The 26,496-nt window shown below is 42.9% G+C and overlaps 1 protein-coding gene and 1 long non-coding RNA gene across 4 annotated transcripts in view; both read left to right on the top strand.

Annotated features, from left to right (window-relative positions):
• Positions 1-208: 208 nt before the first annotated feature.
• LOC142567938 (papilin-like) overlaps positions 209-26,496 on the top strand; it is a 604,722-nt gene continuing 578,434 nt past the window's right edge. The window contains exon 1 of one of the 3 annotated variants that reach the window (XM_075678027.1): positions 209-601. In XM_075678027.1, the coding sequence (XP_075534142.1) occupies positions 499-601 (103 nt within the window). In that variant the 5' untranslated portion in view covers positions 209-498. The remainder of the gene's footprint in view (positions 602-26,496) is intronic. The other 2 variants (XM_075678026.1, XM_075678025.1) reach the window with 2 other exon arrangements.
• Positions 13,703-20,743, top strand: LOC142567941 (uncharacterized). Its single transcript, XR_012825315.1, has 3 exons — positions 13,703-14,261; positions 15,355-15,478; positions 17,639-20,743. It is a non-coding gene; the product is annotated as an uncharacterized LOC142567941 (long non-coding RNA).

Below are 26,496 nucleotides of genomic sequence, written 5' to 3' on the forward strand. Positions count from 1 at the left end.
ACCGGAACTGGGACTCCAGCGCCCGCGCGACGCCGCGGTAAAATACGGCGCGCCACTGATTGCCCGAGCTTTCCAGCCGCGGGTCAGAGTCCAGCGACGGCGGCTTCTCGCGCCGAAGACAAAAGCGAGTAAGGGCGAGATGGGAGGAGAGGCCGGCAAGCGAAGAGGGCAAACCTAGCGAGCAATCCTGCGCACTCAGTAAGGTGCCTTCGGAGTACGCACACACACAGACATACACAGGGGTGCAAACAAAGACAGACAAGCGCCGCAAAGAGAGCCCGATAACAGGAACCGCTGCGTGTCTCGTTTCGCCCGCCAATGGTCCGAGCTGCTGCGCGACTCGCAACGTGCAGAGCGCGTAGTTCGCTTCGCTCAAGCGCCCTCGCCCAGTAGGCTTCGCACGGTTGTCGAGTGAGTGCTGAACGCCGGCCACACTGCGTGTGCCTGTTTGCGGTGATCGTGAGCGACAGGCGGACGACGGAGAGGCTTGACGACGCCATGGCGCCGAGACGCTCACGCTGCAGGCCTTCATTGTCGTGTTTCCTTGTCGCCGCGCTGACGGGCCTCGGAGTGCTACCTGCTCCGACGACGACACCGGCAGGTAGGCAGTGCGCACGTGGCGGAAAACTGTTTCTGAGGTCATTACAAATAGGGAGGGAGATCATTTGCATCTACAGCACGTACAAGCGTGGGCAGGGCTTCAGCGAAGCCTTTCTCACGCTTTGGCCTAGTGCCGTATCGAGATAAGCTTACAGGCGCAGCTTGGTGGTGGCCGTCCGTGCCCTATCGAGAATGGGCGTCGGCTCCTTTTGCTAAAGTACAAATGTCTCCTGCGAGAGGAGGTGCACCCGCAGTAGTGTGCGCCAATGGCGCTTTCTTTCTTTCGTTCGAATGTTCGGCGCCAAATTAGCGCGGGTGTTCCCGTGCGGACGGGAATGGGGACAGATGAATTCTTGCCGTGATATACTAGCTGTAATGGTTAATAACTCTTGTCGTAGTATTCAGCTTTCACCGCGCACGTGCAATCTGCGTGGATTTTTGGTGCAGCTAGAATCGAGCCAAACGAGTGCTTAAAAAATATCGGACATCTCTTTCGTTTGGCTGCTGCTGGATCATTTAGAGGGCCGTCCGGAAACCCCATTTACTCAACATATTGCTGGTTACGAATGGACGCATGCTTTGGCGCATGGACTTCAGTATTGGCGCGTTGGGGCTCTTCATTCTGGAGGATCCTCAATGTGTTCGCAGGAATTTAGACACCGCTTACAATCATTCTGATGTTGTTGTTTTTTCTTTTTTGTCAAGAAGTGCATTGGTTAATTGCGAGCGAGTCGTCTCGAGCAACAAGCGCACCTTATAGCAACTGGGCAAAGTCATTCTTTTAAACCAAAGCATTCCTTGCCTGAGACAAGACTTACAAAAACCGTAATTATATTTCAATAAGTATTCTACTTCTCTATGTGACTTGCGCTGTGCGGAAACATGAACATTGCATCAAATGTTGCATATTAAGAAAATAAACACAATTCAAGGCATGGCATTTATTTTTACAGCACTTTATTACCCTCTTCACATATGCACCGCATACGGGCTGATCATTGTTAAGTTTTACGGAATTCTTAAAATCGCCTGTTGCAGATAGCATAATTCTATTCCATACGTTGGATTATTCAGGGAGGCGGACATTATTTTCAAGATTAATTTAAATACATTCTCAACTAAATACGAACAATTCACTAATCGGCTTCTTAATTATCTTAACTTTAGGGCACGTATGAGAATTTTCGAGTCGTGGCCGCTCAGTTTACAAGACACATCCACTTGGAATGAACTTCCAGAATGACGCAATTTTGTAGATGCACGCCATCAACCTTTCCGTAAATCCCGCCCGCGGCGGCCGCATTTCGATGGCGCCAAAATGCAAAAAACGCCCGCGTACCGTGCATTGGATGCACGTGTAAGAACTCCAGGTGTTCGAAATTAACCCGGAGGCCCTTACTACGGTGCGACTCACAACCAGATCGCGCGTTCGGCACGTAAAAACGCGGAATTTAAAGTTCATCAGTGTAGATATTTGGGCTTGTTGTAAGAGGAAAAACCGCAGAATTTAGTTTTTTTTTTTAATCCTCGTCGTAGATTCTATGTCGTTCCAATGACATTTTTAACGAAATCCTCTGTCATGTGTTGATTATTGAAGCACAAAAGTTCCTGCAACGCGCATGTATTTCGTCCCACGCTTCGGGAATCGATTTCTCGGAACTGGTTAACACTGGAAATTCGTTGCAACAATACCTTGGTTTGGGCGAGTTGCTTCATCTTGACAGTTTTCATAAAAACGCGCTAATGACGAATACGAAGAGAACACGTCGGAGAGGACGCGCGCTTCTCGAATTAATGAAATTATATTACCTCATAATTAAAAGAAAAGAGTCAGTTAGAAAATTGCAGAGCAACATGAAAAACTGCCGATAGAGCTTTTCGTTGCTCAATACGTGCTACATGAAAGTGTTTTTAATAGTGTGAAAGGAGACAGCGAATACACGCAAAGTGCCTCGAGCGGCCAGTCGCGCGTCAATTTTGCGTGCATTTTCGGGCTTCTTCCGCGCTCGAAAAAAAAAAACACTTTCATGTAGGACACATTGAGCAAAAAATAGCTCTATCGGGAGTTTTCATGTTGCTCTACAATTTTCTCATGGACACTTTTCATTTATTCTAATATTTGAGAAGTTGATTATTATTTAAGGCTAATTATACAATTACGCGGAATGCAACAAAATTGATTATCTCCAAGAGACGGCAAACAACATCACCTTTCTTCTGTCCAGCTACGTGGCATTCGCATATCTTTAAACTCTGGCTAACGTTAGCTCGGACACACTGTATATTGTTACGTCAAGGTTCATCAGTAGTTGTCGCGTTAGAGAAGCAACTGCGCTCGAGTTGACGCACGGCATTCGTGTTCGATGAATCTTGGGGATTCCTCCACTTACGGGTGACGTAATGCGTGACGTGATATCTGGCTTGTGCGACGAGCAAGCTGCCGATGCACTTAATTGGTATCCAACCTGAAAGTAACACCAACGAGGAGATGCGTCATGCCTTACTTCGAATCCGCGTCCACCGACTCAAACAATAGACGCACTCTGAAAACAATCTCCGCGACGCGAGAGTGATCGATCAGGAATACCGCCTCCTTGTACGCTTCTCACGTACATGTCACGCACCGCGAGAAGAACATCCGCACAACAACTTCGCGTTGAAACTTCCAAGCTTCAAATAACACTCCCATTCAGCTTTTAGTAACATTTTCTTCCCTAGAAATGTATAAGCCCGTCCTACTTTAATGAAAGTACCGCTATCTTAGAACGACATGCACAGCATGTCAGTACAAAAAAAGATAAGGTACGGGTTTCACAAGAGCAGTTTTAGATATTGAAGGATTCGACTGGAAAAGGCAACGACATCTTCTCGCTGTTGGGCAAGAGTTTAATAGAAAACGTTCTTGAATTGAAGGAGTGGGGTGAGGTTCAAAATTCCTTGTTTTTGCTTTGTAGCCAAGAATTTGGAGACGTAGTAGGATAATGTCATACACGCGATGAAATACAGCCTGAAACATCCAGTATTACGGTGGATGAGCTGTCGCAGAACAAATTGCGACGACTTGCCATGATGTCAGCCGCCTGCAGGCGTTTTTCTCAGTGTAGTTTGAAACACTGTCTTACTAGCTTGTCACATTCATATGACGCCAGCAGCCAATGACACCGAAAAAGCACGTGATGACTTACTTTTAATTGAAATCTAGAAATGCTAAAGTAAGGGGACGGGAAAGTGGACGAAAAAGCAACTTACCCGAGCTCGTATCAAAACCCGGCGTGTTCACAATACGCGCGCGATGCTCTTACCAATATACCTACCGCGGCGCTTTTTCGCGTCCACTTCGTTATTATACGTGCACTAAATGTAAGGCACAGAATCGGTTAGCGCCACCACTCACAGTGATGGTGGTAGGCGTCGGAACATCATTTCTACCGCAGGCGTACGTAATAAACCCTAGTGTTTTACGTAGTGGCATCAAAGCTGCCTGAGTCGAGACTCACGGTATGTAATAAGGGAGAAGTGCAACCAAGGTGTCCGATTTTTGTTAGTCACAATCATATGAAGCCAAGATACAATGAAACCGTGAACAGCATAGGGCGAATTTCTTCTACACTCTAAGAAAAAAAACACGGAAAAAAGACTCACGCAAAAAGACTCCTTTTTGCGTGAATAGACTCACAAAATAATGCCCAACCCTCCTGAATGAGTCAGTTGACTACAATGGCTTGTGAATTGTCGTCATGAAAGATCGCGTCTTAGTAACTCGAGATAGTCTTGGCGAGAGAAAGATTATAATACAGGAGAATTACTGCAACGTGTTGTTGTCACTGGCTTTACTCAACAAGAAAATATAATAAAAAACATAGACGTTTCGCCACCTATGCGGGTGACATCGTCACTACGCTAATTGCAACAAATGAGAAAATTCACCCTATTTATGTATGATACTGCCGTTAACATCCGGCAGGGGACCAGGGTTAGAATTGCATGCGGATTGATTGCGGCGGATAAACCATGATTCCACAAATTTTCTTGGGCTCCATCGGTGTTCCCCTGCTAACGTGGTTACATTATCAAAATCGAACATGTGTCCATTTGTCGAACAATGATCCACCAGTTCCATCTTTGCACGTGTGGCATGGGTGGTTTTTGTAGCTTCCCTTAAGTGTTCCTTGAGTCGAGTGCGACGTCGCCGCCCCGCCTCGCCAATGTAGCCGAGCACAGTCCCGCTATCTTGCGATAGCGGGAGTGTGCTGAGTTTTGACTCTCACCACCCTACAGAACACAAACATACCGTGGTACGTACTCTCCTGCCTCGTTGCGATGCACTGTCGTGAACGCAAACTTTGAGGGAGCAAGAATTACCTATTGTTACCGCTCTTTTGCATAAACGGAGTTACCTCCAGCGCTTTATCAATGATACGGCACGCCGCGTGCAGAGACCCCGCGAGAGCAAGGCCGAAAGGCCGGCTTCTTTTGCGTGCATTACGTATGTCCGCGGTGTATCAGACGCAGTGCGCAGCGCTTTACGGCCTCTGGGTGTTCGAACTGTGTTCAAACCCTCGCACACATAGTCAGACGTGTTCCCGAAGCCAAAGGACCGCACAACACCGGACGAACAAATTGGTGTTGTCTACAAGGTTGACTGCTCGGACTGTGGTGCCAGCTACATTGGCGAGACGGGGTGGCGACGTCGCACTCGACTCAAGGAACACTTAAGGGAACCTACGAAAGCCACCCATGCCACACGTGCAAAGATGGAACTGGTGGATCATTGTTTAACTAAAGGACGCATGTTCGATTTTGATAATGTAACCACGTTGGCACGGGAACACCGATGGGGCCCAAGAAAATTTGTGGAATCATGGTTTATGCGCCGCAATCAGTCCGCATGCAATTCTAACCGTGGCCCCCTGCCGGGTCTTAATGGCGGTATCATACATAAATAGGATGTATTTTCTCATTTGTTGCCATTAGCGTAGTGACGATGTCACCCGCATAGGTGGCGAAACGTCTATGTTTTTTATTATATTTTCTTGTTGAGTAAAGCCAGTGATAACAACGCGTTGAAGTATGAGTGCCCCTGACTTTTGGAACATTTTTTCACAGGACAATTACCAGATAACATCTTTTGGTTTTATGCTTGCTTCTGGTTTAGGCCGACTCTTAGGGTTTTTGTCCTGGTTTCAATACAGTTTCTCACTCTCTCGTTCTTGTCATCTTCTGCAATGACTTCTAAGTCTAAATGTTGATTTTCCTTGACCATGTCTGTTGATATCGCATAACTGGTTTTTTGTGGTAAGGAAGACCTGGAGTTGTCACGCTGGATTCTGATCATAATTAAATCTGAAAGAAGTATTGGCTACTAAACCGAGCACAGCAACGAGATAAGTTCAGTAGACGCACTCAACAGTGTCGCCCGTAAATGTAATTCCGCGGCGTAAAATTAGATTTTGAAGATTTAAATTCCAAAACCAAAATATTATTATGAAGCACACGGTAATGGGGAAATGAATATTCATTTTCAGCAGCTCAGATTATTTAACGTGCACGGAATGCACAGTATACGAGCGTTTTTGCATTCTACCCCCATTGGAATGCGGCCGCCGCGCTTGAACCCGTGACCTCAAGCTCAGCAGCGCAACACCAAAGCCACTGGGCTACCGCGGTGCCTTGCGTTCCGCGACCAGAGAGGAACATTAGCGCGCGCAACACTACTTTTCAACCGCTTTAGAAATATAAAAACAAAAATGTAGCAGCTTCGCCCGAAAGGCAAAGCTTTGATAGCCATAGCAATGTATTGGACAACTACACCAAGCAAGGTTTGTAATTTCATCGGATGCATAAATTGCACGAAACATTCGCTTGCTAATTAATTTAGCAAGCTCGGGATCACGCGCACACTTGTACACGTGGACAGATCTCGCTCAAACACAGCGAACACTCGCAGTCACTGCGTTGGCGGGAAGGGCGCAAACATAGGGGACCGCACGCTTCTGCTGCCTCTTTCTTCAGCGCTTTTCCTAAACTTGAAATTGCGCTGTCTAGGCGCCCCCCCCCCCCCACTTTTGCACCCATCGGAGATTAGCTCCAAGACAGGGCGAGGGCGGCGCAAGACCGGGCTAGAGCAACGGCTAAAGGAGGAGAAGCGGGCTAAACCAGCGTCTCCCTTTCCCCGGCTTCCCGGCTTGAGCACGTTTTATCACGTTACCTCCTATCACGTTGCATGGGGCGCCCACCCAGCTACTATGCATCTCGACTTACCCTCGAACATTTCCTTTCACGCGCAGAGCCAACGGCGCGGGATCAGATCTTATCGCACTTGGACTTTATACGTAAGCTCACGGCTACGCCGACAGATATATTGCGCCGCTCATACAATTGCTGTAGTAATAAACGTGATAATTTGATGAGGAACAAACGACGTTGCTTGTCTACGCTGTGTTAGAGCAGTGAATGATATTCCTAAAAAATGTGTAGCTAAATCTCCGCCAAATGACTGCGGTAGCAGTTGGTGACAGCGGCACACAGACGCAAGAACTTGTGCAGGAAATGCAGGACTTCTGGCATTTTGAGGTGCATTAGATTATTCTGTAACATGGGCGTCATTATAGTTCTACCTTAAATCAGACAAAACTGCATTTGACAGAGATCGAGAGCAGCCGGACCCTTATAGTTAAGCAAATTAAGCACAATTACGCCGCGTCTTCATACTTCGAGCGCGTTCCAAAAGCCCATCGATAGACATTTCAAATGTAACCCCACTCGGACGAGTAAATTTTGTTTCTGCGAAGTGAACGTAGCTGTTAATGCAAGGCACAAGTTTAAATTTATGGTTGCCTCATTTGTGAACATTATTTGCGCGACACAATATTATCAGTGAGCAAAACACTTTTTTACAACGCGAGGAAAGCAAACCGAAACTAGGGACAGTGTTATGCGCTTCCAAAATGATCCAAAGCCGAAGCCATCTAAACCATCACGGCATTTTGCAGCTGCGTTGCAAGGTCGATCCAAATAGGTCACGAAGCTTCGGGCGAAAAGCGGTTCATTACAAATTGTCACCGACATCAGCAAGGGTGATAATAGGAGCAGCGATTGAAGCGCGACTATGTTTGGAGGGAACAAACATTGGGAAACAAAAAAGCGAGACACAGTTAGATTCATTCAATGAAAACAATATTTATTACTGGTCAACTTTATATATTCGTGACGAGTTAAGAAAATACAAGTTTATTTACTTTTATTATTATTTATAAATACATTTCTTTTCAGCGCCCATCGTTACAGGTGCTGTTGACGCCGCTATCCCCCGCAATGCAATGCAACTCTTGGAATGTGCAGAAAGCCGCGCTCGTAAAGTTTCATTTCATTTCATTTCATTTTTATTTCCTTAAAGACCCCCGAGGGGGTATTACATAAGGGGTGGGTTTTTTTTTTTTTTTTGTTAGACAGAATATTGTTGATACCGATCAGTGCGATGTTATATTTGATATGCTATGCATGAAGCTTGATGGGCAGGTGATAATGGCGATGTTTCGAGAAAGGCCGTTCCAGTCTTTTGCTGCTCTGGGAAAAAATGAAGCAGAAAATGTTTTAGTGCGGGCACGTGGGCGAGAAACTTGCAAGGAATGACCAGTGCGGTGAGATATGTGAGCTGCAGGGATAATGTGAGGAGCGCAATTAAGCGGCGAGTGAAAGAACTTGTGAAATAGAGAGAGGGTTGCAATGCGTCGGCGACAGGATAAAGGTGATAAATTACACTCGGCTTTGAGGGATGAAGCACTGATCTCATATGAATACGAAGCATGAATGAATCTAGCAGCACGATTTTGAACGGATTCTAGGGTATTAGTGAGACCTACTTCGGGTGGGTTCCAGATGGGAGATGCGTACTCCAACTTAGCCCTCACTAATGATTTATAAGCAAGTAGTTTTACGTGTCTCGGAGCGTTACGTAAATGCCGTTTTAAAAAACCCAAAGTTCTGTTAGCTGATGACGTGACTTTAGCAATGTGCGTGTTCCAAGACATATTGTTAGATAAGGTAACTCCAAGGTATTTATAAGTGGTTACTGATTCAACAGGGATGTTAGCTATGTTATAAGTGAAGTGAAGAGGAATTTTACGACGAGTGAAGGGAATGAGCTTGCATTTAGTAGGGTTTAGGGACATTAGCCAGTCATCACACCATTGTAGTATGTGGTCGAGATCTTGTTGTAGGATGATATGGTCAGATGGACTAGTAATGGTTCGGTAGATAACGCAGTCGTCAGCAAACATGCGGATATTAGAAGATACATGCAAATGAAGGTCGTTAATGTATATTAGGAACAGAAGAGGGCCGAGGACAGAGCCTTGAGGCACCCCCGATGAGACTGGAAGTGGGCTGGATAATTTGTTGTTTGTAAACACTACTTGTGAACGGTTAGTCAAGAATTCTTTTATCCAATTTAGTACATTCGGGTGCAAGTTTAAGAAGGACAATTTTAAAATTAGGCGTTTATGGGGTACTTTATCAAAAGCTTTCGCGAAGTCAAGAAATAAGGAGTCAGTTTGTACGTTAACATCAAGGTTAGCATGAAGGTCATGAACAAAGATGGCAAGCTGGGTTTCGCAAGAGAAACCCTTACGAAACCCATGTTGAGAATGGTGAAAGAAGTTATGAGAGTCGAGGAAATTCATGATGTAAGAGTAAATGACGTGTTCCATGAGTTTGCAAGGTACGCTAGTCAAGGAAATTGGTCGGTAGTTCAGAGGTGAGTTTTTGTTACCGGATTTGAAGATGGCAACGACCTTTCCCACTTTCCAGTCATCTGGGATGATACCTGTAGAAATGGATTGCGAAAATAATAAGACAAGATAAGCGGAAGCAATGTGACCTATATTTTTTAACACTTTAGCGTTAATTTCGTCCAGTCCAGATGCCAATGATAACTTGGTCTTTTCGATGAGGGATGATATACCATGAACAGAAAAGCTAATTTCAGGCATCGAAGACGTGATAAGACATGAAAACATGGGTAAGCAAGTGTCAACCTCTTTAGTAAAGACAGTTGAAAAGGCCTTGTTAAAAGCATCGGCACATTCAGCTGCTGAAATAACCTCTCCAGAGTCGTTAGTAAGAGTGGTAGAAGCTGCTGCTTGGGGGTTAATAATCTGCCAAAACTTGCGTGGGTTATTAGTTAACATATTAGGCAAATCGTTGTTAAAGAAAGTGAATTTGGCGTTACGGATTCCCGTGAGATAAGCTTTTTCTGCTACGTAATACTTCTCCCAGTTTTGGGCGCCACCTTTTAGTTTGGCATTCCGGAATAAACGTTTTTTCTTGTTGTCTAGGCGGTGCAAAATTTTGTTAAACCATGGCTTTTGGCTGTTTACACGGATGGTAGTTTTAGGGATGAACAGGCGTATTAGCTCGGTTAGTTTCTGCTTAAAAGTAAGCCAGTTTTCCTGAACGGAACAGTGATAAAAATTGGCCTCATATGTGGGAAAAAATGTGCAAAGTTCGTTGTTTATGGCCTCATAATTTCCCCTATTGTATAATGTTATAGTTTTCTTGTGCGAGGGATTGGTAGTAGGGCAAAAACTGAAATCTACGTGAATAACTTTATGGTCACTAATTTCATGCAGATAGTTAATCGAAGACATGCTATTGGGATGGGTCGTCAGTATTAAATCCAAAATGTTAGCGGAATCGCAAGTTACACGCGTTGGCTGAGTTATTAATTGCGTTAGGTTATAATCAAGGCAAACATTAAGAAAGTCTCTGGCTTCAGCTGTGTTAGCCGTTGCAGTTTCTTCGCTCCAATTAATACCAGGAAAATTAAAATCACCAAAAAGAACGAGATCGGCTTTAGGATAGGTCAAGGTGAGTTGGTTTAGATTATTATTAAGTGCGCGGGAAAAGTTAGGATTGTTATATGGGGGCCTATAGCAAACACCCAATAATACAGATTGTGGTGAAGCTTGGATTAGTAGCCATAATATTTCCAAGTCGGAGTCAATGTTAACTTCAGAACACGGTAATTGTTTACTGGCTGCAATGAGAACACCGCCCCCGCGAGTGCCTTTGCGGTCATTCCGATACACATTGAAATTCGGTAGATCGGCTAGTACTTCTGCGTCGGCAACATCACTTGATAGCCACGTTTCGGTTAGTATCAGAATATTGCTATCAGAAGACTTGGCAAGATAGGACAGGTGCTCACGTTTGGGTATGAAACTTCGAATGTTAGTGAAGATTACGGAAAAAGAAAGGTTAGCTTTTGATCTAGGGTGAAAACTGGTGATAACTGCTTGACGCTGATGTGATTGCTACTGGATTTCTTGTACTGTTCTTGAGGTTTCATTGAAAAGATACCGTTTCGACCCGATGTGAAGCGTTTTGTAGCGCAGAGAAAATGGAACAGATTTCTGTCTTGCAAATTTGACCAAATGACTTCTGGCGTTCTGAACCTTGCGTGAGAAATCCTCACCTATACTATAGGGTGTTCCCTTCAATTTACGTCCACTTGAAAGGATAGAGTCTTTTATTTTGTGGAACGCGAATTTCGCTATTATCGGCCTACATCTCCCGTCTGTGTGGCGGCCTAAGCGATGCGCACGGTCGATTTCTTTAGGGTGAATATCTATACCTAAATGGTCCCTGCAATGTTGAATGATTATTTTCTCAGATTCGGCATACGATTCAGATGGCTTGGCGTCTGGAAGGCCGTAGAAAATTAGATTGTTACGTCGTGACCTATTTTCGGCGTCATCCAAACGTGCTTCAATATCGTCGGTTAGGCGTGCAGTATGAACGGTGTTATCTTTGATAAGTTCTAATTCGGCTTGGAGGGATGGCAGAGAATGGTAATGTTTTTCAATGTCGGCCATTCTCTTAGTTTAGTCAGATAGGGCTTGCTCTGTTGTGAATAGCTGGTTCTTTAGACCCTGCACTTCGCTTATTAGCGTTGACTGGCCCGCGGAAAGTTTTTGTAGTTCCACGAGAATAGGATCAGGGCCGGGGTTTGACTCTACGTCACCCGATAACAAAAGCAACAACAACTGAACAACACCAGCACACTCAATAACGGTCGCACAGCAGCAACGTGGGCTCGGTAGCTGCAGCAAGAAGTAATTACTTGTCTTCTTAGAAAAAAGTGATTCTGATACACCAACCTGCATAGAAAGAAGTAGCGGGTTTGTAGGTGACGACACTAAGCAGCCACCAAGCCCACGAAGCGCGGCTGACAGTTGCAGCTTATTTATAGTTGGCAACGCAGCTGATGTTGGTGACGACGGCGCTGACGATCCACCATCCAGGGCCAGGCACAGTGGCAGTGGCGACAGGAAAGCAGATAGCGGCGGGTTCAAGCTTGATACGTTGACGGTTGTCAGCTGGATAGTGGGCGGAGCGGAGTCGTAGCACAGCAATCCACAGGCCGGCGATGTGTCAGCAGAAGTAGTCACACCGGCAGCAAGGAGCAGATGGACAAGGACGGCGGGTAACATCTGCATAGCAAGAAGTAGCGGGTTTGTAGGTGACGACACTAAGCAGCCACCAAGCCCTCTCACACGTTGTGCTTTTTTGCTTGTCGAAGTTGGTCTGAATTTGGTGACGCGGGTAGCTTCATCGCTTCTTAACCTGTTCAGTGAAAATTAGTGAGTTACGACCACCGGATAATTGTGTAGTTGTTTTCGTGCGACTGCGCTGGCAGACGGGCTTGGCGTCCGGCAATAGGACCAGCACTCTACACCTAAAGCTTTCGTCGGCCTCCAAAGAAAGTATGTTTTATTCAGGGATGCAATTTCGACACCCGTACGGCTGGCCTTTTCCTGCATCGCTTTCCGCGCTGAAAGCTCGATAGAATGGCGGGGCATTTGAATATATAGCTTGAAAGGCAGGCCAACAAAATAAATTTCGCGCCTTTGGAAACAAAACGACGTCACTTTTATTTTAAACGGATATGGCGTCACATTATTTTTTCTTCCGCCGGAAGTGTTCCCTCCACATACAGATGGCGCTAAGCCCCATGAACCGGCGATGAACCGCCATGTTTTGAACGTATGGGCTCCTGTGGAAGCTTCGTTACCAGGCACATTTACCTTGTGCGTTGTATCTGTGGTTGTATCATGCGCAAGTACGTTGTCGAATGGATCTGATAGCACCTTTTTGGGCTACTGCAACCGGATGTTACGGCGAGTTACGGGGGCAACTTCTTTCCCTGCTATGTGATTGCGACGAGGAGGACAACCAGTAGCAGTGTGGTACCGATTTCGCCTTTGCCGACATCGAGCAAGTGCAGCTCGCCGGATCGTAACGAGCACTCGGAGTGTTGCTGTTTGTACTGCGCCTATCATTGTGATATGAGAGAACGCAACGCACAAAGACGGCGAGATGCATACGAAAGCCTACCAGCGGGGAGTGACCTGTGCCATATTTCGCTTAATATCTCAGGTGAGCATTTCAGCTTTTGCTCGAGTTTCCAAGACGCGCGTACTTGGCCCTTCCGGTTTGGATGCATTTTGCGCGACGCTTCTATTGGCAGTTCACGGACGTTTCTTGGGCATGTGCACGCGTATGTGTGCGCGAAAACTACTGGCAGATCGAAGCCTCAGGAGAGCATCTGAAGTTATAAGAACGCTGTACTGCCATGAGAAACACCGTTCTTAACGATCCCAGTGGCAACCGGCCTGTCGGTTTGAAAAACCCGCAGAGTATTAAGTACTGCGTAACTTCAAGTGTAGACACAAGAGTAGCACCAGTGTGACTTTCGCTGGCGAAGACAGGGCGTCGAGAACGTTGAAGACAGCTTGTGTATCTTGAAGATTCACTAGCTCTTCAAGTATATTACCAGGAATAATAAAAGCACTACAATGGTGTATGGAGTGTCGGGCGATGTGGCACCACAGATATTTTCGCAGCGGTAAAGCGGCTGTATGCACAAACGTAACAGGCACAACGCACTGGCACGGTGTTGAAACAAAAGTTTAATGCGTAGTTGGCTGCAAGTCAGAAACACATTAACTAAGAATCTAAGCCGATAGTTATTACATTATGTTTAACGTAATCTTTATTTTCACTGTTCTCACTATTTAAAAAAACTAAATTCTGAATTTCTTTCGTTCATTCTGAATTTCTAATACTACTGGATTTTCCATTTTTTGTCCTGTGTTCTATGGAAAGAGGAGTCCTTATAATTGCATTTTTAAGTTAGTGTTTATATTTGGCTAGCAGAAGTGAGTTTGTTGCAGAGTTGTTCCTCCCAGTAGGCTGCATATGAACCCAAGTTAATCCTGCCTTGGTTGTTATACTGTGCATATAACAATACATGTATATACAGCTGTGGTTGGCTTCATCGCTGTAAGATATGTTGTTGTAAAAGTAGAAGGCTATTTATTATTTTACTGTCTCCATGCAGAAATACCAGTTTTTTATACCAAGAAACTCTGACAGTGTTGAATGAAATTAAGTGTGGCGTATTCTTCGATCAATTTAATCAAAGAAATTTTGTCTTCCATGTATTAGAGATCAGTTTTCCTCCTTGTATGAAACAATGTTGTGTCATCACCTCCTCTACTGCTGTTGTCCTGTATATTTTTGTAATTTTGAAATGTATTTTCTTTTAGGTATTCAAGAAGTGGAAACATCCCCAGGAAGTAGCCATCTTATCCAGCATGGTATGGGGGAGACAAATCGTAGCAGGGTCTTCCGCATATTTCATTAGCATATATGGTATTTGTTGTAATTTTTTGTATTTGTTGTAATTTTTGTGCCCTGATTCCTGCCTTTATTCATTCTAGTATTATCGTGCAAAGGGTAATACGTTTACATAGAGACAGATTAATCGTGCGAAGACGAGGTGTGGCTGGAGGAGAAAACACACACAACCCTCTTTGTCCCTGTCTCAGTTTGCGCATTTACTCTGTCGTCATCTACCGCCAAGCCCAAATTTCTCGTCAGCTATATTTAATAATGCTCTGCTACTATAATTTTATTCACAAAATATTGAAAGGACAGGTGTGCGCAGGGAGACAGAGGCTTGAAATGATGAAGAGCCGTATAACAAGGATCATCTCTGGAGGCAATGTTTCAACAAGGAGGAGGAGACAAGTCCTCTTGTCAAACTGTTGGCTCCAGCGAAATTCCTTGCTCTATCACTATTTACTGTTAAAAGGAAGCATTATTGCTCTTGCTGAAGGGTTATGCATTATGTAATAAAAATTAGCAGGGTGAAGTGTCAAGAATGTGAAAGTAGTTATGTATTCTACTGCTAAAGAAAGAAAAAGACAGAAAAACAAGAATAAGATGTAGAGAACCACATGGTTATTTTTCACTACCCAGTTGGCCAGCTTCATTCTCAGATTGCACTTTGTTGCATTAACGACGATAGGAATTCGTAAATGAGTTAGCTTGGGGATTTACGTGTATCAAGAGATGTTGACCTTGTATCAATGCAGCTTAAAGTAACACATGTAAAAAATATACAATGACATTTTATGATGGCAGGCTTGCAGTTGACTGGGAGATTACTTGATGGTATGATCTCAGGTTTCAGCCGAGCTTCCATGCACAGATCGCTTGCGCATTCTTTTTTGCCATTGCTTGCATTTTCATAACCATAAGTGCCCTTTTGTTTTTGTTGGGATTCTATTTCTGTTGTAGGACCTAACTGTTTACCTTTATTTGTATTGGTAGCCATTTTGCGCAGAAAACTGCTGCAGTTGTAAATTTCGACATGGTAGGAATATGAACATTTCTGCAAATTTGTAGCAGGTACAACCTGGCGACTCCTGCCCCTGCTTCCCACCACTACCTTGTCCCGACTACGTCCACTAGAGAGTTGGCAGCCTTGGTGACAGTGCCAACCAGGCCGATAGCAGACAGCAAGATGCAGGTAAATACACGTAATTCAGCAACATCTTCTCGACTGAAGTGGCTTAAGCCACTAAGCAATGAAAGAATTAACTTGTAAGCAGTTTAGACTCCCTGCTTCAGTGCAGGAATGCTCAAGTCCATGCATTTTGTCAGCCACCAAGAGGCTATGTGAATTAGATGAACCACGATGCATACTTTGAGACCAGTGGGAGACCACGTGTACAATTATTTTCTTGCTTAAGACAAAAACTACGTTGATAAAGCTCTGCCAATTTAAAAACAATACAATATGCCCTCAGAAGTGGTATTTGGCATATTTTTGAGAGAACTGCTTCAATGGTAAATATGCGGATAAACATATGCCAAACCTGACTTTTTTGAAAGTTCATCCTCATCTCTTTGCACTGCTGCATAATATATCTTTCTGAGACCATTTTTTCCCCACAGTACAAGTACTGAGCCCTTCGATTACATAAATTTACAGCTTTTGCTGAAAGCCAGTTCTCTCAAAATAAAATAGGCCATTTTATCCATCTTTCACGGCCAATAATAAACTTCACAATGGCTAATGAGCAGTCCAATTTTTAGTGTAAGGGCTTTCTTTATTCCCCTGAAAAACTTGTTCTGCTCTCATAATGAAGAAACCTATTTTTTGGCTATTCCTTTTATGACGCATAGTTCAGAAAATTCACATAGTGCTTTATGTCAGTAAAAAATTTTTTCATGGAAGTATTTCATGAAATTAACATTTGTCCTATATTGAAGGGCCTGTAGTTTTTCAAAAAAGCAATCCGAAGTGGTCGTGTGCCAGATTTGGACAGATGGCATGGAATAGCTTACAAAATTTTTTGTATTCATTCCCACCAACGAATGCTTCACTCCATTCCCCCTATCTTTCTTGACACCACTCCTATCCCTGCAAGTTTTTCCTGTAATCATCTTATGACAGAAGTAGACAGAAATCTTAAATTTATTGAACAAATAACCAAAGTAACACAGAAGATTATCTACGGGATCAGGGTACTTCTAAAGGCACGAAACATATTTAACCATCAAATATTACTATCATTATACTTTTCATTTATTCATTTGCACATTAACTACCGCGTTACTTTCTGGGGAAACATGTAACCCATTTAAACTCACTGCAAATCCTTCAGAATCCGGCGATTAGGATAATTACATTTAGCCCATATAACCACAATGCCCCATATCTTTAACAAACTGATTACATTCTTTCAGTCACACAACTCCGTAAATTTAACCTAGGTACCTTTCTGTTCCGTCAAATTAGTTGCACATGATGCGATATGTTGATACCGCAATTTTCTCCAATAAATACTAATATTACCAGGTTTGCAATAAACAGGAACTTCATTGTACCCGAAATACATACTAATTATGGCAAGCAGAGCGTCCATTTTTCATCTATCGCATTCGGGAAAACACTACTATTAGATATAAAAACACTTAAAATTCACGAATTCAAGAAACAACTTAAAGAATACATTCTCTCGAATTTTGATGCCTAGTTCGTATCGCAACCATTCTTTCAAGGTGCCTTCATTTCATTTTCATTGTCATACCTTGAGCTTTCTTTTTGATGTCCTTGCCATACATATATGTGTTGTGTATGTCACGTCACTTACGCTGTTACTTTAATAGTCGTCAATGGGATTATGTTGTTGTGCTTTTTATATGACATTTATGCACATGCAAACCTCAGTTATGCTATTCATACTAAAACCTGTAGTTCTTTCATGTTAATGATTTGTTGAAACTGCTCTAATTTGTGTTCTCTTACGTTTACTTTGTAAAGGAGGTCCCATTGCAGTCTTTGACTTCGGGACCTCTTTCTTTATATTAACATCTCGTAATCTTTCTAATCATCACAATAAAATCAATTCTGATTCTGATATGAATGCGGAACACGGAGTGCCAATTAATGTACACTTGACATTATGTTAACATACAATTATTTATCCACAAAAAACAAAATTACAAGCATTCCATCCAATAAGCAGCTCTTCACATTCATTTACACTTTTGCTTATTTATTTACCTTAAGTCTGGTGACTTTTGTCTGTTTTCGTTATCTGCTATGTGTAGATTGTAAGCTTCAGATTTTTCTATAGCGTATAAGATTTGGTGCTTATAAATATGGGCTTGTGTTTTTCAGGTTGCCTCGAAATTTTACCTAAGCCGTACCACACACTCGGTACATGTCTCTTGGGAACGACGCATAACCAGGGTCAAGGCATCAATGCCAAATGTGTCCAGAGGTCAAGGCAACCTGCTGAGCAACCTTTGGTGACCCTCTACATGTTTCACCTATTTCGCAGCTGTATCTCAGCTTCCACCTATCCCAGCAGCATCACCACCTGTGAACACTTATCTAAGCATGAGTGAATATAGGAGTTGAGTGTTCGCTGGGCATGACAGTCTATTTATCTATTAGGATTCTTAGCAAATACCCCTGTTATTATAAATCATGTGTCTTTAGTTCCTAGTTTTTAATGGTTCATATCCTTCAGAATTATCAGCATCGAGTCAAGATATTATTGCGTATATGCGTCTTTATGTCTCGTTTTGTAGTGTTGTATGTAGTCGATAGGTTCCTAATTCGTATTATTCATAAGGCTAAAATGCAGACTTACAGCATTTTTTGTTCCTTTAAAAATCTACAGAACTGCAATATGTTCAAGAAATGTAACATAATACGGGCTCTGGTGCAGGAAAAATTTAAGAGCAAAATAGAGTATTTTTTCAGGCACCCGTTATTTTTGAAAAAGGCAAAGATATAGGAGCACAAAAAAGAAAACAATATTAAACTGGAGAAACCTGTCTGCCGATCGTAAGTCTGGTAATTGACTTCCTTTAAGTGGCACTGGCGCACAAGGTTTGAAACATGAAACCTGTGATACCCTTGGTATTCGTCAATGTGGCAAATAGATTTGCCACACTGGCGAATGTCAAAGGCATCGTAGATATTATTCACACATTGTTTGTGTTATAGCTTATTAGTATTGCATTTCTCAAACACAAAGATTTACAGCAGTGCTTTGAGTGGCAAATCTACTTCCTAATTTTCAGGATTTATTAGTACTAGAGTAAGAATACAGGTCATGCAAAAATAATTTTACAGACAATTTATCCATAGACACAAGCTTCTTCTGATGATGTAGCACCGACATGAGGCGGTAGGTAGGATGAATGTCTTTATTTCAGATGTAAATATTGGTTCTTAGGCCTGGGTGAGTCTCCTACATTGAATATTCTAGGTCAGAGTCCATTTACTAAAAGGAAGTGGATTAAACTAGGAATTATAAGGACCAAAATATCTTGTTCGTGACACTAATGGGACAATCGGCAAGGTTCTTTGTGCATTCATTTCCAAATTTGCGGTATGTTTTGTGGCTGGTTTCATTGATGTGAGAACAAATATTTGTTTGTCACACGACATTTGAGAGCACCCACTTGCATGCAGCCTCTTTGGTGGCTAAAAGTTCACCATTAATAGGATGTTTTAGCTTTTGCGCACCCAATGTTAAGAGATGGAAACGGTGGCATACATCAGAATGCAAAAATGACTGCAAGCCGGCGTGGGGCTTTTTAGGCAGATGCGTGGGTGTGCTGTTTCTGAAACTCCCTATGGTATGCTTGAAGGCATTTTCTAAAGATTTGGTAGAATACATTGGCAGCCACTAAGGCAGTCATTAAGGGGAAAGGCTTCTTGAAACATCTTTTTTCTATAATTTGTACAATATATTCGAAAATACTGCCATTCATAGAGTGTTCGATGTAGATTTGAAATATGTCATTGATTTTTCTGTAGCTGCTAGATTTTTTTAGCTATGTCCTACACAGTGGCAAAATATTTTTTCGGGCACTTTTTTGTGTATAAATTTTCCCAAAAAGATTCGTGTTGTGTCTTTTTCAACTCGTTGTAGATCGCAAAGTGGCCATATCTATCCAAACAGCATCTACAACATGAACTATGCAAAAAAAGACAATTTAAATAATTTTTATAGTTATTGCAATTTCATGTAGATATCAACATTCAACATATCTTGAAGAGAATGTATGCCGAATTTCGTTAGTACAGCACAATTATAAATGCATATGGTTGTTCTCATGTGATTGCGAAAAAAAAACATTGAAATGCACTAATCCTTACTTGCATACTTCTAGTCATTTTACTTGCTGTTTGTATAGATATCAGTGCTTTGTAGTCTACAAAACCTAAGTTAGCTACAGCACAATACTTTTTGTGAAAATTTAATAGAAAAGAAAGTGTCCGCAAAGTTCACTATATATTTGGCAGTTTTGTAGGACATAACAAAAGAAATGTAGCAGCTAAACAAAAACGACTGACACACATGAAATCTGAATGAGGAACTCTCCAATTGGATCACTTTTCAAACCTCTAGTACAAATAATTGTTAAAATATTCAAGTAAGTTTCAATAAGCAAAACGTGTCCCTTGCTATAGTGACCTACAACCTAGCGACACAAAGTTGAAGGGAAGTCCTCTTGTCATACTGACTCTGTGCTGTCTTCCCTTGGGCTGCTGTTAAACACTGTGAAGTGTTCTGCACTCGCCAGAAGTGTAATACTAAAGCTTTTGTTTCTGTGCCATTGCCATTGGCACACTAACAGGGGGAAAAGAAGCAGCTCTCTTAAATTCAGGATTGACTATCACTTTGTTGGAAATATATATTTTGACTCCATATATTTGCTTTGTGTTTTCTACTGGGTGTTTCAGCGGTGACTGCCTCTAATTATTGAACATACGTGTTTCAAGAAAATGCGATTATTATATTATAGCAGATTATATGCCAGACGTAATTTATCCTCACTAAATGCATTAATCAGTTATGGGAGGTTCCTTATTTTTATGTTGCAAGTGCGAAGCTGTTGGGATCATGCTTGTTTTTGTTTTGTTTCCTTTGTGAGCATGAGTGACTTAGTTTTTTTGACGTGTATTCTAAAAACCGTTTCATCACTGTAACGAAAGTTTATTTACACCTAAATTTCCCAGTTACTAATTTGGTATGCTTCCAATTTAATTCTTTCGTGTGATATAATGCTTATCTAGCACGTGGTTTTGCCGTGTATTGAAACATATCCACGCAATGCACGGTCGGCACCCAAATTATGACTATCTGTTCTTGCTTTCTACCCTGCTCTGGTGTTTTCTTCACCTAGCATTGGTGCAATAGCCTGTCTGCACCTGCAAGAAAGTAGCAATGTGGCTAAAGTTAAATTTCAACAAGAGCATAAAGGCACACCCTTATAACCCTTATACCCCTTATAACCAAAGGTTCGCTTAGAATTTGGAAAAAAAGTGACATCCCACTACGGTATGAGAGTTGTTTTCGGCACCAAGTGAACTGCGTAGCACTTACGCTACAGTACACAACAAAGCAAAAAGTCACTCTAGATTGGAGCGACAGTGGAAAGTTAAGCACAGAAGATGTTTTATTTCACACACCATTAATGTGACTTATCATCGGCTTCTGTTGCGTGGGAATGCATACAATGGGAAGTCAAGCCTTTGCGCCAATGTTACCTTAAGGGAACACCAGAGAAACGTAGAAATCAAGAACAGGTATTCACATTTGGTTACCCTCAGTGCATTGTGTGGTTGTGTTTGTCGGTACAAGACTTCTGTGGTAAATAACCATAAAAACGAAGGCAAAAGAATTAAGCTGGAGTTATGTGTCGCTCAACCTTCCATACCTCCATTGTTTATAGAAACACTTGTTTCAGTGCCAAGCCATAGGAAAGCATTACGTAAGCCAGTCATGCTCGCTAAGTTAAAGATTAGCACAAGTAAAATCACAAGAACTTTATATGAGTGATGTGTAAATGTGGCACCTAGTTTAACTTACTTGTGTATTTACAGAGGCTAGATTACAGCTGGTACATAATCTACTCTTACAGGATGATTTGTGTTGAGTAAAAGAAGCCTTCCTCACGTCTTTCACTTCGCATCTTTTGGCTCTTTATGCACCATGTGTATTGTTACAGCTGCCTGTGTGTAGCTGGGTGTAGGTATCACCTGTACTGCTTCCTTCCTTGTCCTCATCATTCATGCAATCTCTTTGCCGTAACAAAATACAGCTACCTATGCTGCATATTTTGTCATCGCGTTTCCTTTATGGCAAGCTTTATGTTAGTGCTTATTGCAATATGTCAAGTTGTCAGTGTCAGCTATTGTACATAGTCGTGAAATATATGTTTATTAACATTTATAAAATGATTAGTATAAATATTGCTGCATTTTTGTAATATCAACAGTTTTAAAGATTTTATGCGCTGTTGCATATTGTATGAAGGAATAAAATTGATGCAAAACTTCTTAGTGTGGCGTTTTTAGATCAATTTTCAACTCAAGCTAAGAATCATGCACAAATTCTGTGGGGAAAGTGCCAACAAGAGTACCATAATGCAAGACATCTGTGTTTACTGTTAAATTGGTTTATCGATTGCCAACCAATTGCTTTCAGCAAGCGTCTTATTATGCATAGATCATGTAATCTAAGTTGCAATATTATTTTAATTTCACTTCAGTATATGGGTGCTGGCGATCGAGGCCGGCAATTTCTCAGCGTGGCCGTCTCTTGCACTACCACCACTTGGTATCACCATACAACAGGTGCAGGAGACACGTGCCTGTAAAAATGAGAGAAGACATGGAGCTTCTGTTTATGCTGCGATGAACCCTCCTGGAAAGACAACGGTTTTTCATTACTCTGGAGGAAGGCTTTTATTCTGTAGGTTCTCACAAAAGAGCATCACCTTCAGCTCGGCTTAGTTCGGGCGCCCCGACCACTGAAATTCTTCAACCTCTGCTGATTCGTTACATAATGAAAAGATCGAAGAACGGGCACACCATCTCTTACATAAACATAAAAAGGTCTTCTCCATGGGGATGCTGGTAGGATTTGCTAAACAATGTTATTGGGTGCAAAAAAAAAATACATATGAAGGGAACGAGACACACACGTCAAGCGACAACTACCGACTGATTTAATCATGGAAACGACGGAACATGGGTGCAGTTTTCGTGTCCACGCAACGCAGCACGCTCGCTGCGTGAACGCGATAATTTATCTTTATACCGATAATGGCGACAGATTGGCTTCAAGTAAGTGCATCTCTGCGGAATATGAAGTAATCTGTCACAGACACACGAAGGACGTCTCTTTGCATAAAAGATGCTTCCATGCGTTCACGTGATGTTTTATTGCCACATTCCTGTCTGGAATATTACCGCGCGAAATGCACGGCTCATATGAACATACTTGCAATGCGCGCTATGGTCGGTGTGTATTTTTCAATTTATTTGAATTGTTTAAGAGCTCTCTCAGGCGGTCATTTTAACGGCGGGGCGTTCGATACGTTATCCCGTAGGCAACACCCACCGTACAGAGTACAAAAGGCTTGGCGTGTTTATTATTATTATTTTTTCATCCGCCCTTGTCTCGCAGTATTCGTGGCACGGGCACGCAATTGTTTTGTTTTGTTGGTGGCTAAAAAAGGAGAAGACCCACAGGGACGCCGTATTTAGCAGCCACAGTATTCAAGTTCTGGCTAGTTCTGTGCAAGTATACGGCCAAACACCTGGTGTATAGTGGCGTCTATTCCTTCAACGTCTGATAGGCGAGTCATCGTCGATCGTCAAGTCCTGGTCGTCCTCGTATAGTTCGTAACCATGCCGCGTGTAGACGGGTTCCGTCATTCTCCCGTGTAGTCGTGAGGCTTCTTCTCGACACAAAGCGCTTCGTTACACACAGTGCTCCCTTAACTACGTTTAAGCGGGCTTTCTTTGTTGCAAGTGGAAGAGTGATTCGCCAAGTCGCCGAAGTCCACACGTTCCTCAGTTCCCAACATGGCTTGCCGACTCTATCCCTACGCTGACTGCACCCGCAGCTGAAGCTACGTGGCGATGACGTTCTGTTGATGCTGATGATGGTGGCTTGTGTTCGACTTGCCGCCGCGATGGCCACATTTCCTTGGCGGCGGAATGCAAAAATCGCTTGTATAGAGTTATTTGGGCGCGCAGCTAAAAACTCCATGCGAACTAAATATAGTTGCTACCGCTTGAAGCGTTGCCAAATGTCATTGCAAAACGACGGACAGTTCTCTCCACTCCTCTCAAATAACGCCCGTGGTAAGAAAGCCGCATACTGTCGAGTAACGTGCTCCCAGAAGACATTCGATTTGTGGAAATTGTCTTACTGCACGTGATTTCGAAGAAAATACACGTAAACTATTTGTCTGTATGGGTTAATGCGAACTGGACAGGTTTTTTTGCATTCAGACTTAGACGTGGGTGGTTGCATCTTCGTTTGTTTCGTTATTAAATTGTCAGAGCCTGGTTACGAGAACAACAGGCAGCGAAGCGCCGGCTGTCCCAAGCATCAAAACACTAGTTTGTCGTCACAATTTATGCGAGTAACATCAATTCAAATGACAAAAAAATCTGGCGTACGCAGGAATGACGGGAACAGAGGGAAAGCTATGAGTTAACTGAGAATTCGGAAATGGTGATTCACTTGGTAATACTTCAGGCAAACACTTCGGCTCACCTTTTAAATTGCGCTATATTGTTGCGTTTTTTGTTTACAATAATCCAACCTTTCTGCTCTTACATAAACATCACGAGTTGGTCGCGATTACACCACTAAATGAATAATTAGCATAGCTGCAGGTTCACACCATAAAACTAGGTTTTATTTCATGTCAAAAAACTGAAGACGCCTTGACGTGTTCTGGCGCAATAACTCGCGTGTTCCGGAAATAGAGTTATTATTCTCCGTCGTTCTTAACCTTTCGGCCCCTTAATGGGATCACCGACAATCCCACCAAGAAGTGTTACTCGCTAAGATACAGCTGCAGGACCCACCTAGATGCTTAGTTCATCGTATCCGAAATGACGGAACAGCGGCGAATGTTTCTTGGTATATGTTGCTTGCGTTACGGGCGGTGACGAAGTAATCGGCGGAGACATGTGTGAAAGTGCGAAACTACCATCGCAAGTGCGAGCCGTCTTGTCGAGTGCAACGAAGGCGCACTTTGAGATGGTGCAAGCGCATTTCTGCGCGAGCCATCGCTCTTGTAATATTGCACGAAGGAAGCCACCTTACTTCGTCCTATCGCTAGTCTGGCGTCTAATGGAGCCAACTGTGGGCAACGAAGCGTCAGAGATAGCACTAGCTAATTGGAATAAATTTCCATACTGAACCCAACCACAAGGCAGTCTCTGTCGATACAAGAGCCTCGCGTTGGCCGTTATCAACTTTCCGATGCTCAAAGAACATACACTAGTGATGAAATGGCTTCAGTGTTATCTGGACTAGCTGTAGATGATGATAAAGTGTATCATTATTATTAGCAAATGTCAGTTTCTTCACGCACGTCCAGAGCGCACTCATCTCTTCAGGTGTTGTTGTTTATTACTGCTTCTATGAAAAAAAAAAGAAATAACGCCACTGAGTGGCCTAAATTGATCGCGAACATGACGTGCCGTCTCGCAATAAGGTCCGGCCACACGAAGCATTATTATTGGGCTGGAATTTATATTCCAAGAGTTTCAGCTCTACATGTTTCTTGGTTCTCAGTGAATAAGCCATTGCAATTCGCCTCAGATTGAGAACTGTAGTGTTTTATTCACTTTTTCGCCTCGATCTTAAGCTGTATATTCTTGTAACTTCCATTCATAAATGTCTCTTATGGTGCCATATGATAGGCCGCTTTTTGAAGTATTTCTCAGCCTTCTCTTGTACTAGCAGTTTTCATATGCTTAGAGTAACATTGCGCTACTAAGTTTTGCTTTGGCTTTAAAGCGAAGCCTAATTTGCCTACTTCTATGATATATAAGAGCATTTGCAGACGTCAGGGATAAAATCTATTGTTTGTGTCCGTTGTTAGTGTGGCAGGAGTATAATACGGTCGTTTCTATATACATTGATGAAACCTGCTTCCACAGACACATATACGCCCAACATTTGGAAAGTGTGAAGCCATACATATCATAAGAAGCCAACGAACACAGACACCAAGGACAACATAGGGAAAATACTTTGAAATACTAATTGAATTAAAGAGATGATAAATTAATGGAAATCAAAGTGGATGAAAAACAACCGGCCGCAGGTGGGATACGAACCCACGTCTTCGCATCACGCGTGCGATCCACTTACCAATTGAGCTACCGCGGCACCGTTTTCCAGTATACTTTCTGGGGTATATATGTTTCACTACTACAACCAACCCTGGTAGTGTTAGCCAGCGCCACTGCTCAAAAACCTATGCGGCGGACGTGGAACATCCTATCTGCCCCAGGCGCCACGAGTAGGCGGTCTATTTGGGTGACGGCAACTGGTCAATAAACCCAGACATGCTACCCGAAGGCACGAATGTTGCCGGATTTGAGACCTTCGCAATGTCACGAAAGAAGGGAAAGGGTGCGCTCTTCTACGATCACTACCGGGCATAGTGCGAACTATGAAAAGAAAAATGAAAATGAAAGCTTGGCGTAACCCATCTCCCACAGTGCGTGGAATGTGTAAGTGAATGAACAATCCGAAACGCACAATGGAGGTTTTTGTGTAGCGTCAAGGCGTCGTCTGCCAGCGTTCGCACACCCGTCTGGTGAAGACTCGGTTCCCATCATACGAGCTGAAAACGAGAAAAAAATGTCTATAGTAGCCTTTTTATGCCCCTATACATAGCTTCGCTGCGCTCGTGATTCATTTCGCCACATTACGCATGCTATATCAGCTTCCGGAAGTATTGTGCTCAGTACGTTTGCTACTGGACGCACTTATTTTGTCACTGTAATGATGGCCTATTTATCGCATAGTGTAACTGGTCCATAGCGTCTCATCTATCCCACAAAAAACTTAACTGGTCTAAAGAAACATTCTCAGGCTAGTGCGCAACACAACTTAAGCACACAGCTTAAGTGTGCTTTTTCCTCAAATACATGCCAGAGATAAAAACTCTCAAGGGTAGGGCATGCTCTAA

This window comes from Dermacentor variabilis, unplaced genomic scaffold, assembly GCF_050947875.1.
Source record: "Dermacentor variabilis isolate Ectoservices unplaced genomic scaffold, ASM5094787v1 scaffold_15, whole genome shotgun sequence".
Classification (NCBI taxonomy): Eukaryota; Metazoa; Arthropoda; class Arachnida; order Ixodida; family Ixodidae; genus Dermacentor; species Dermacentor variabilis.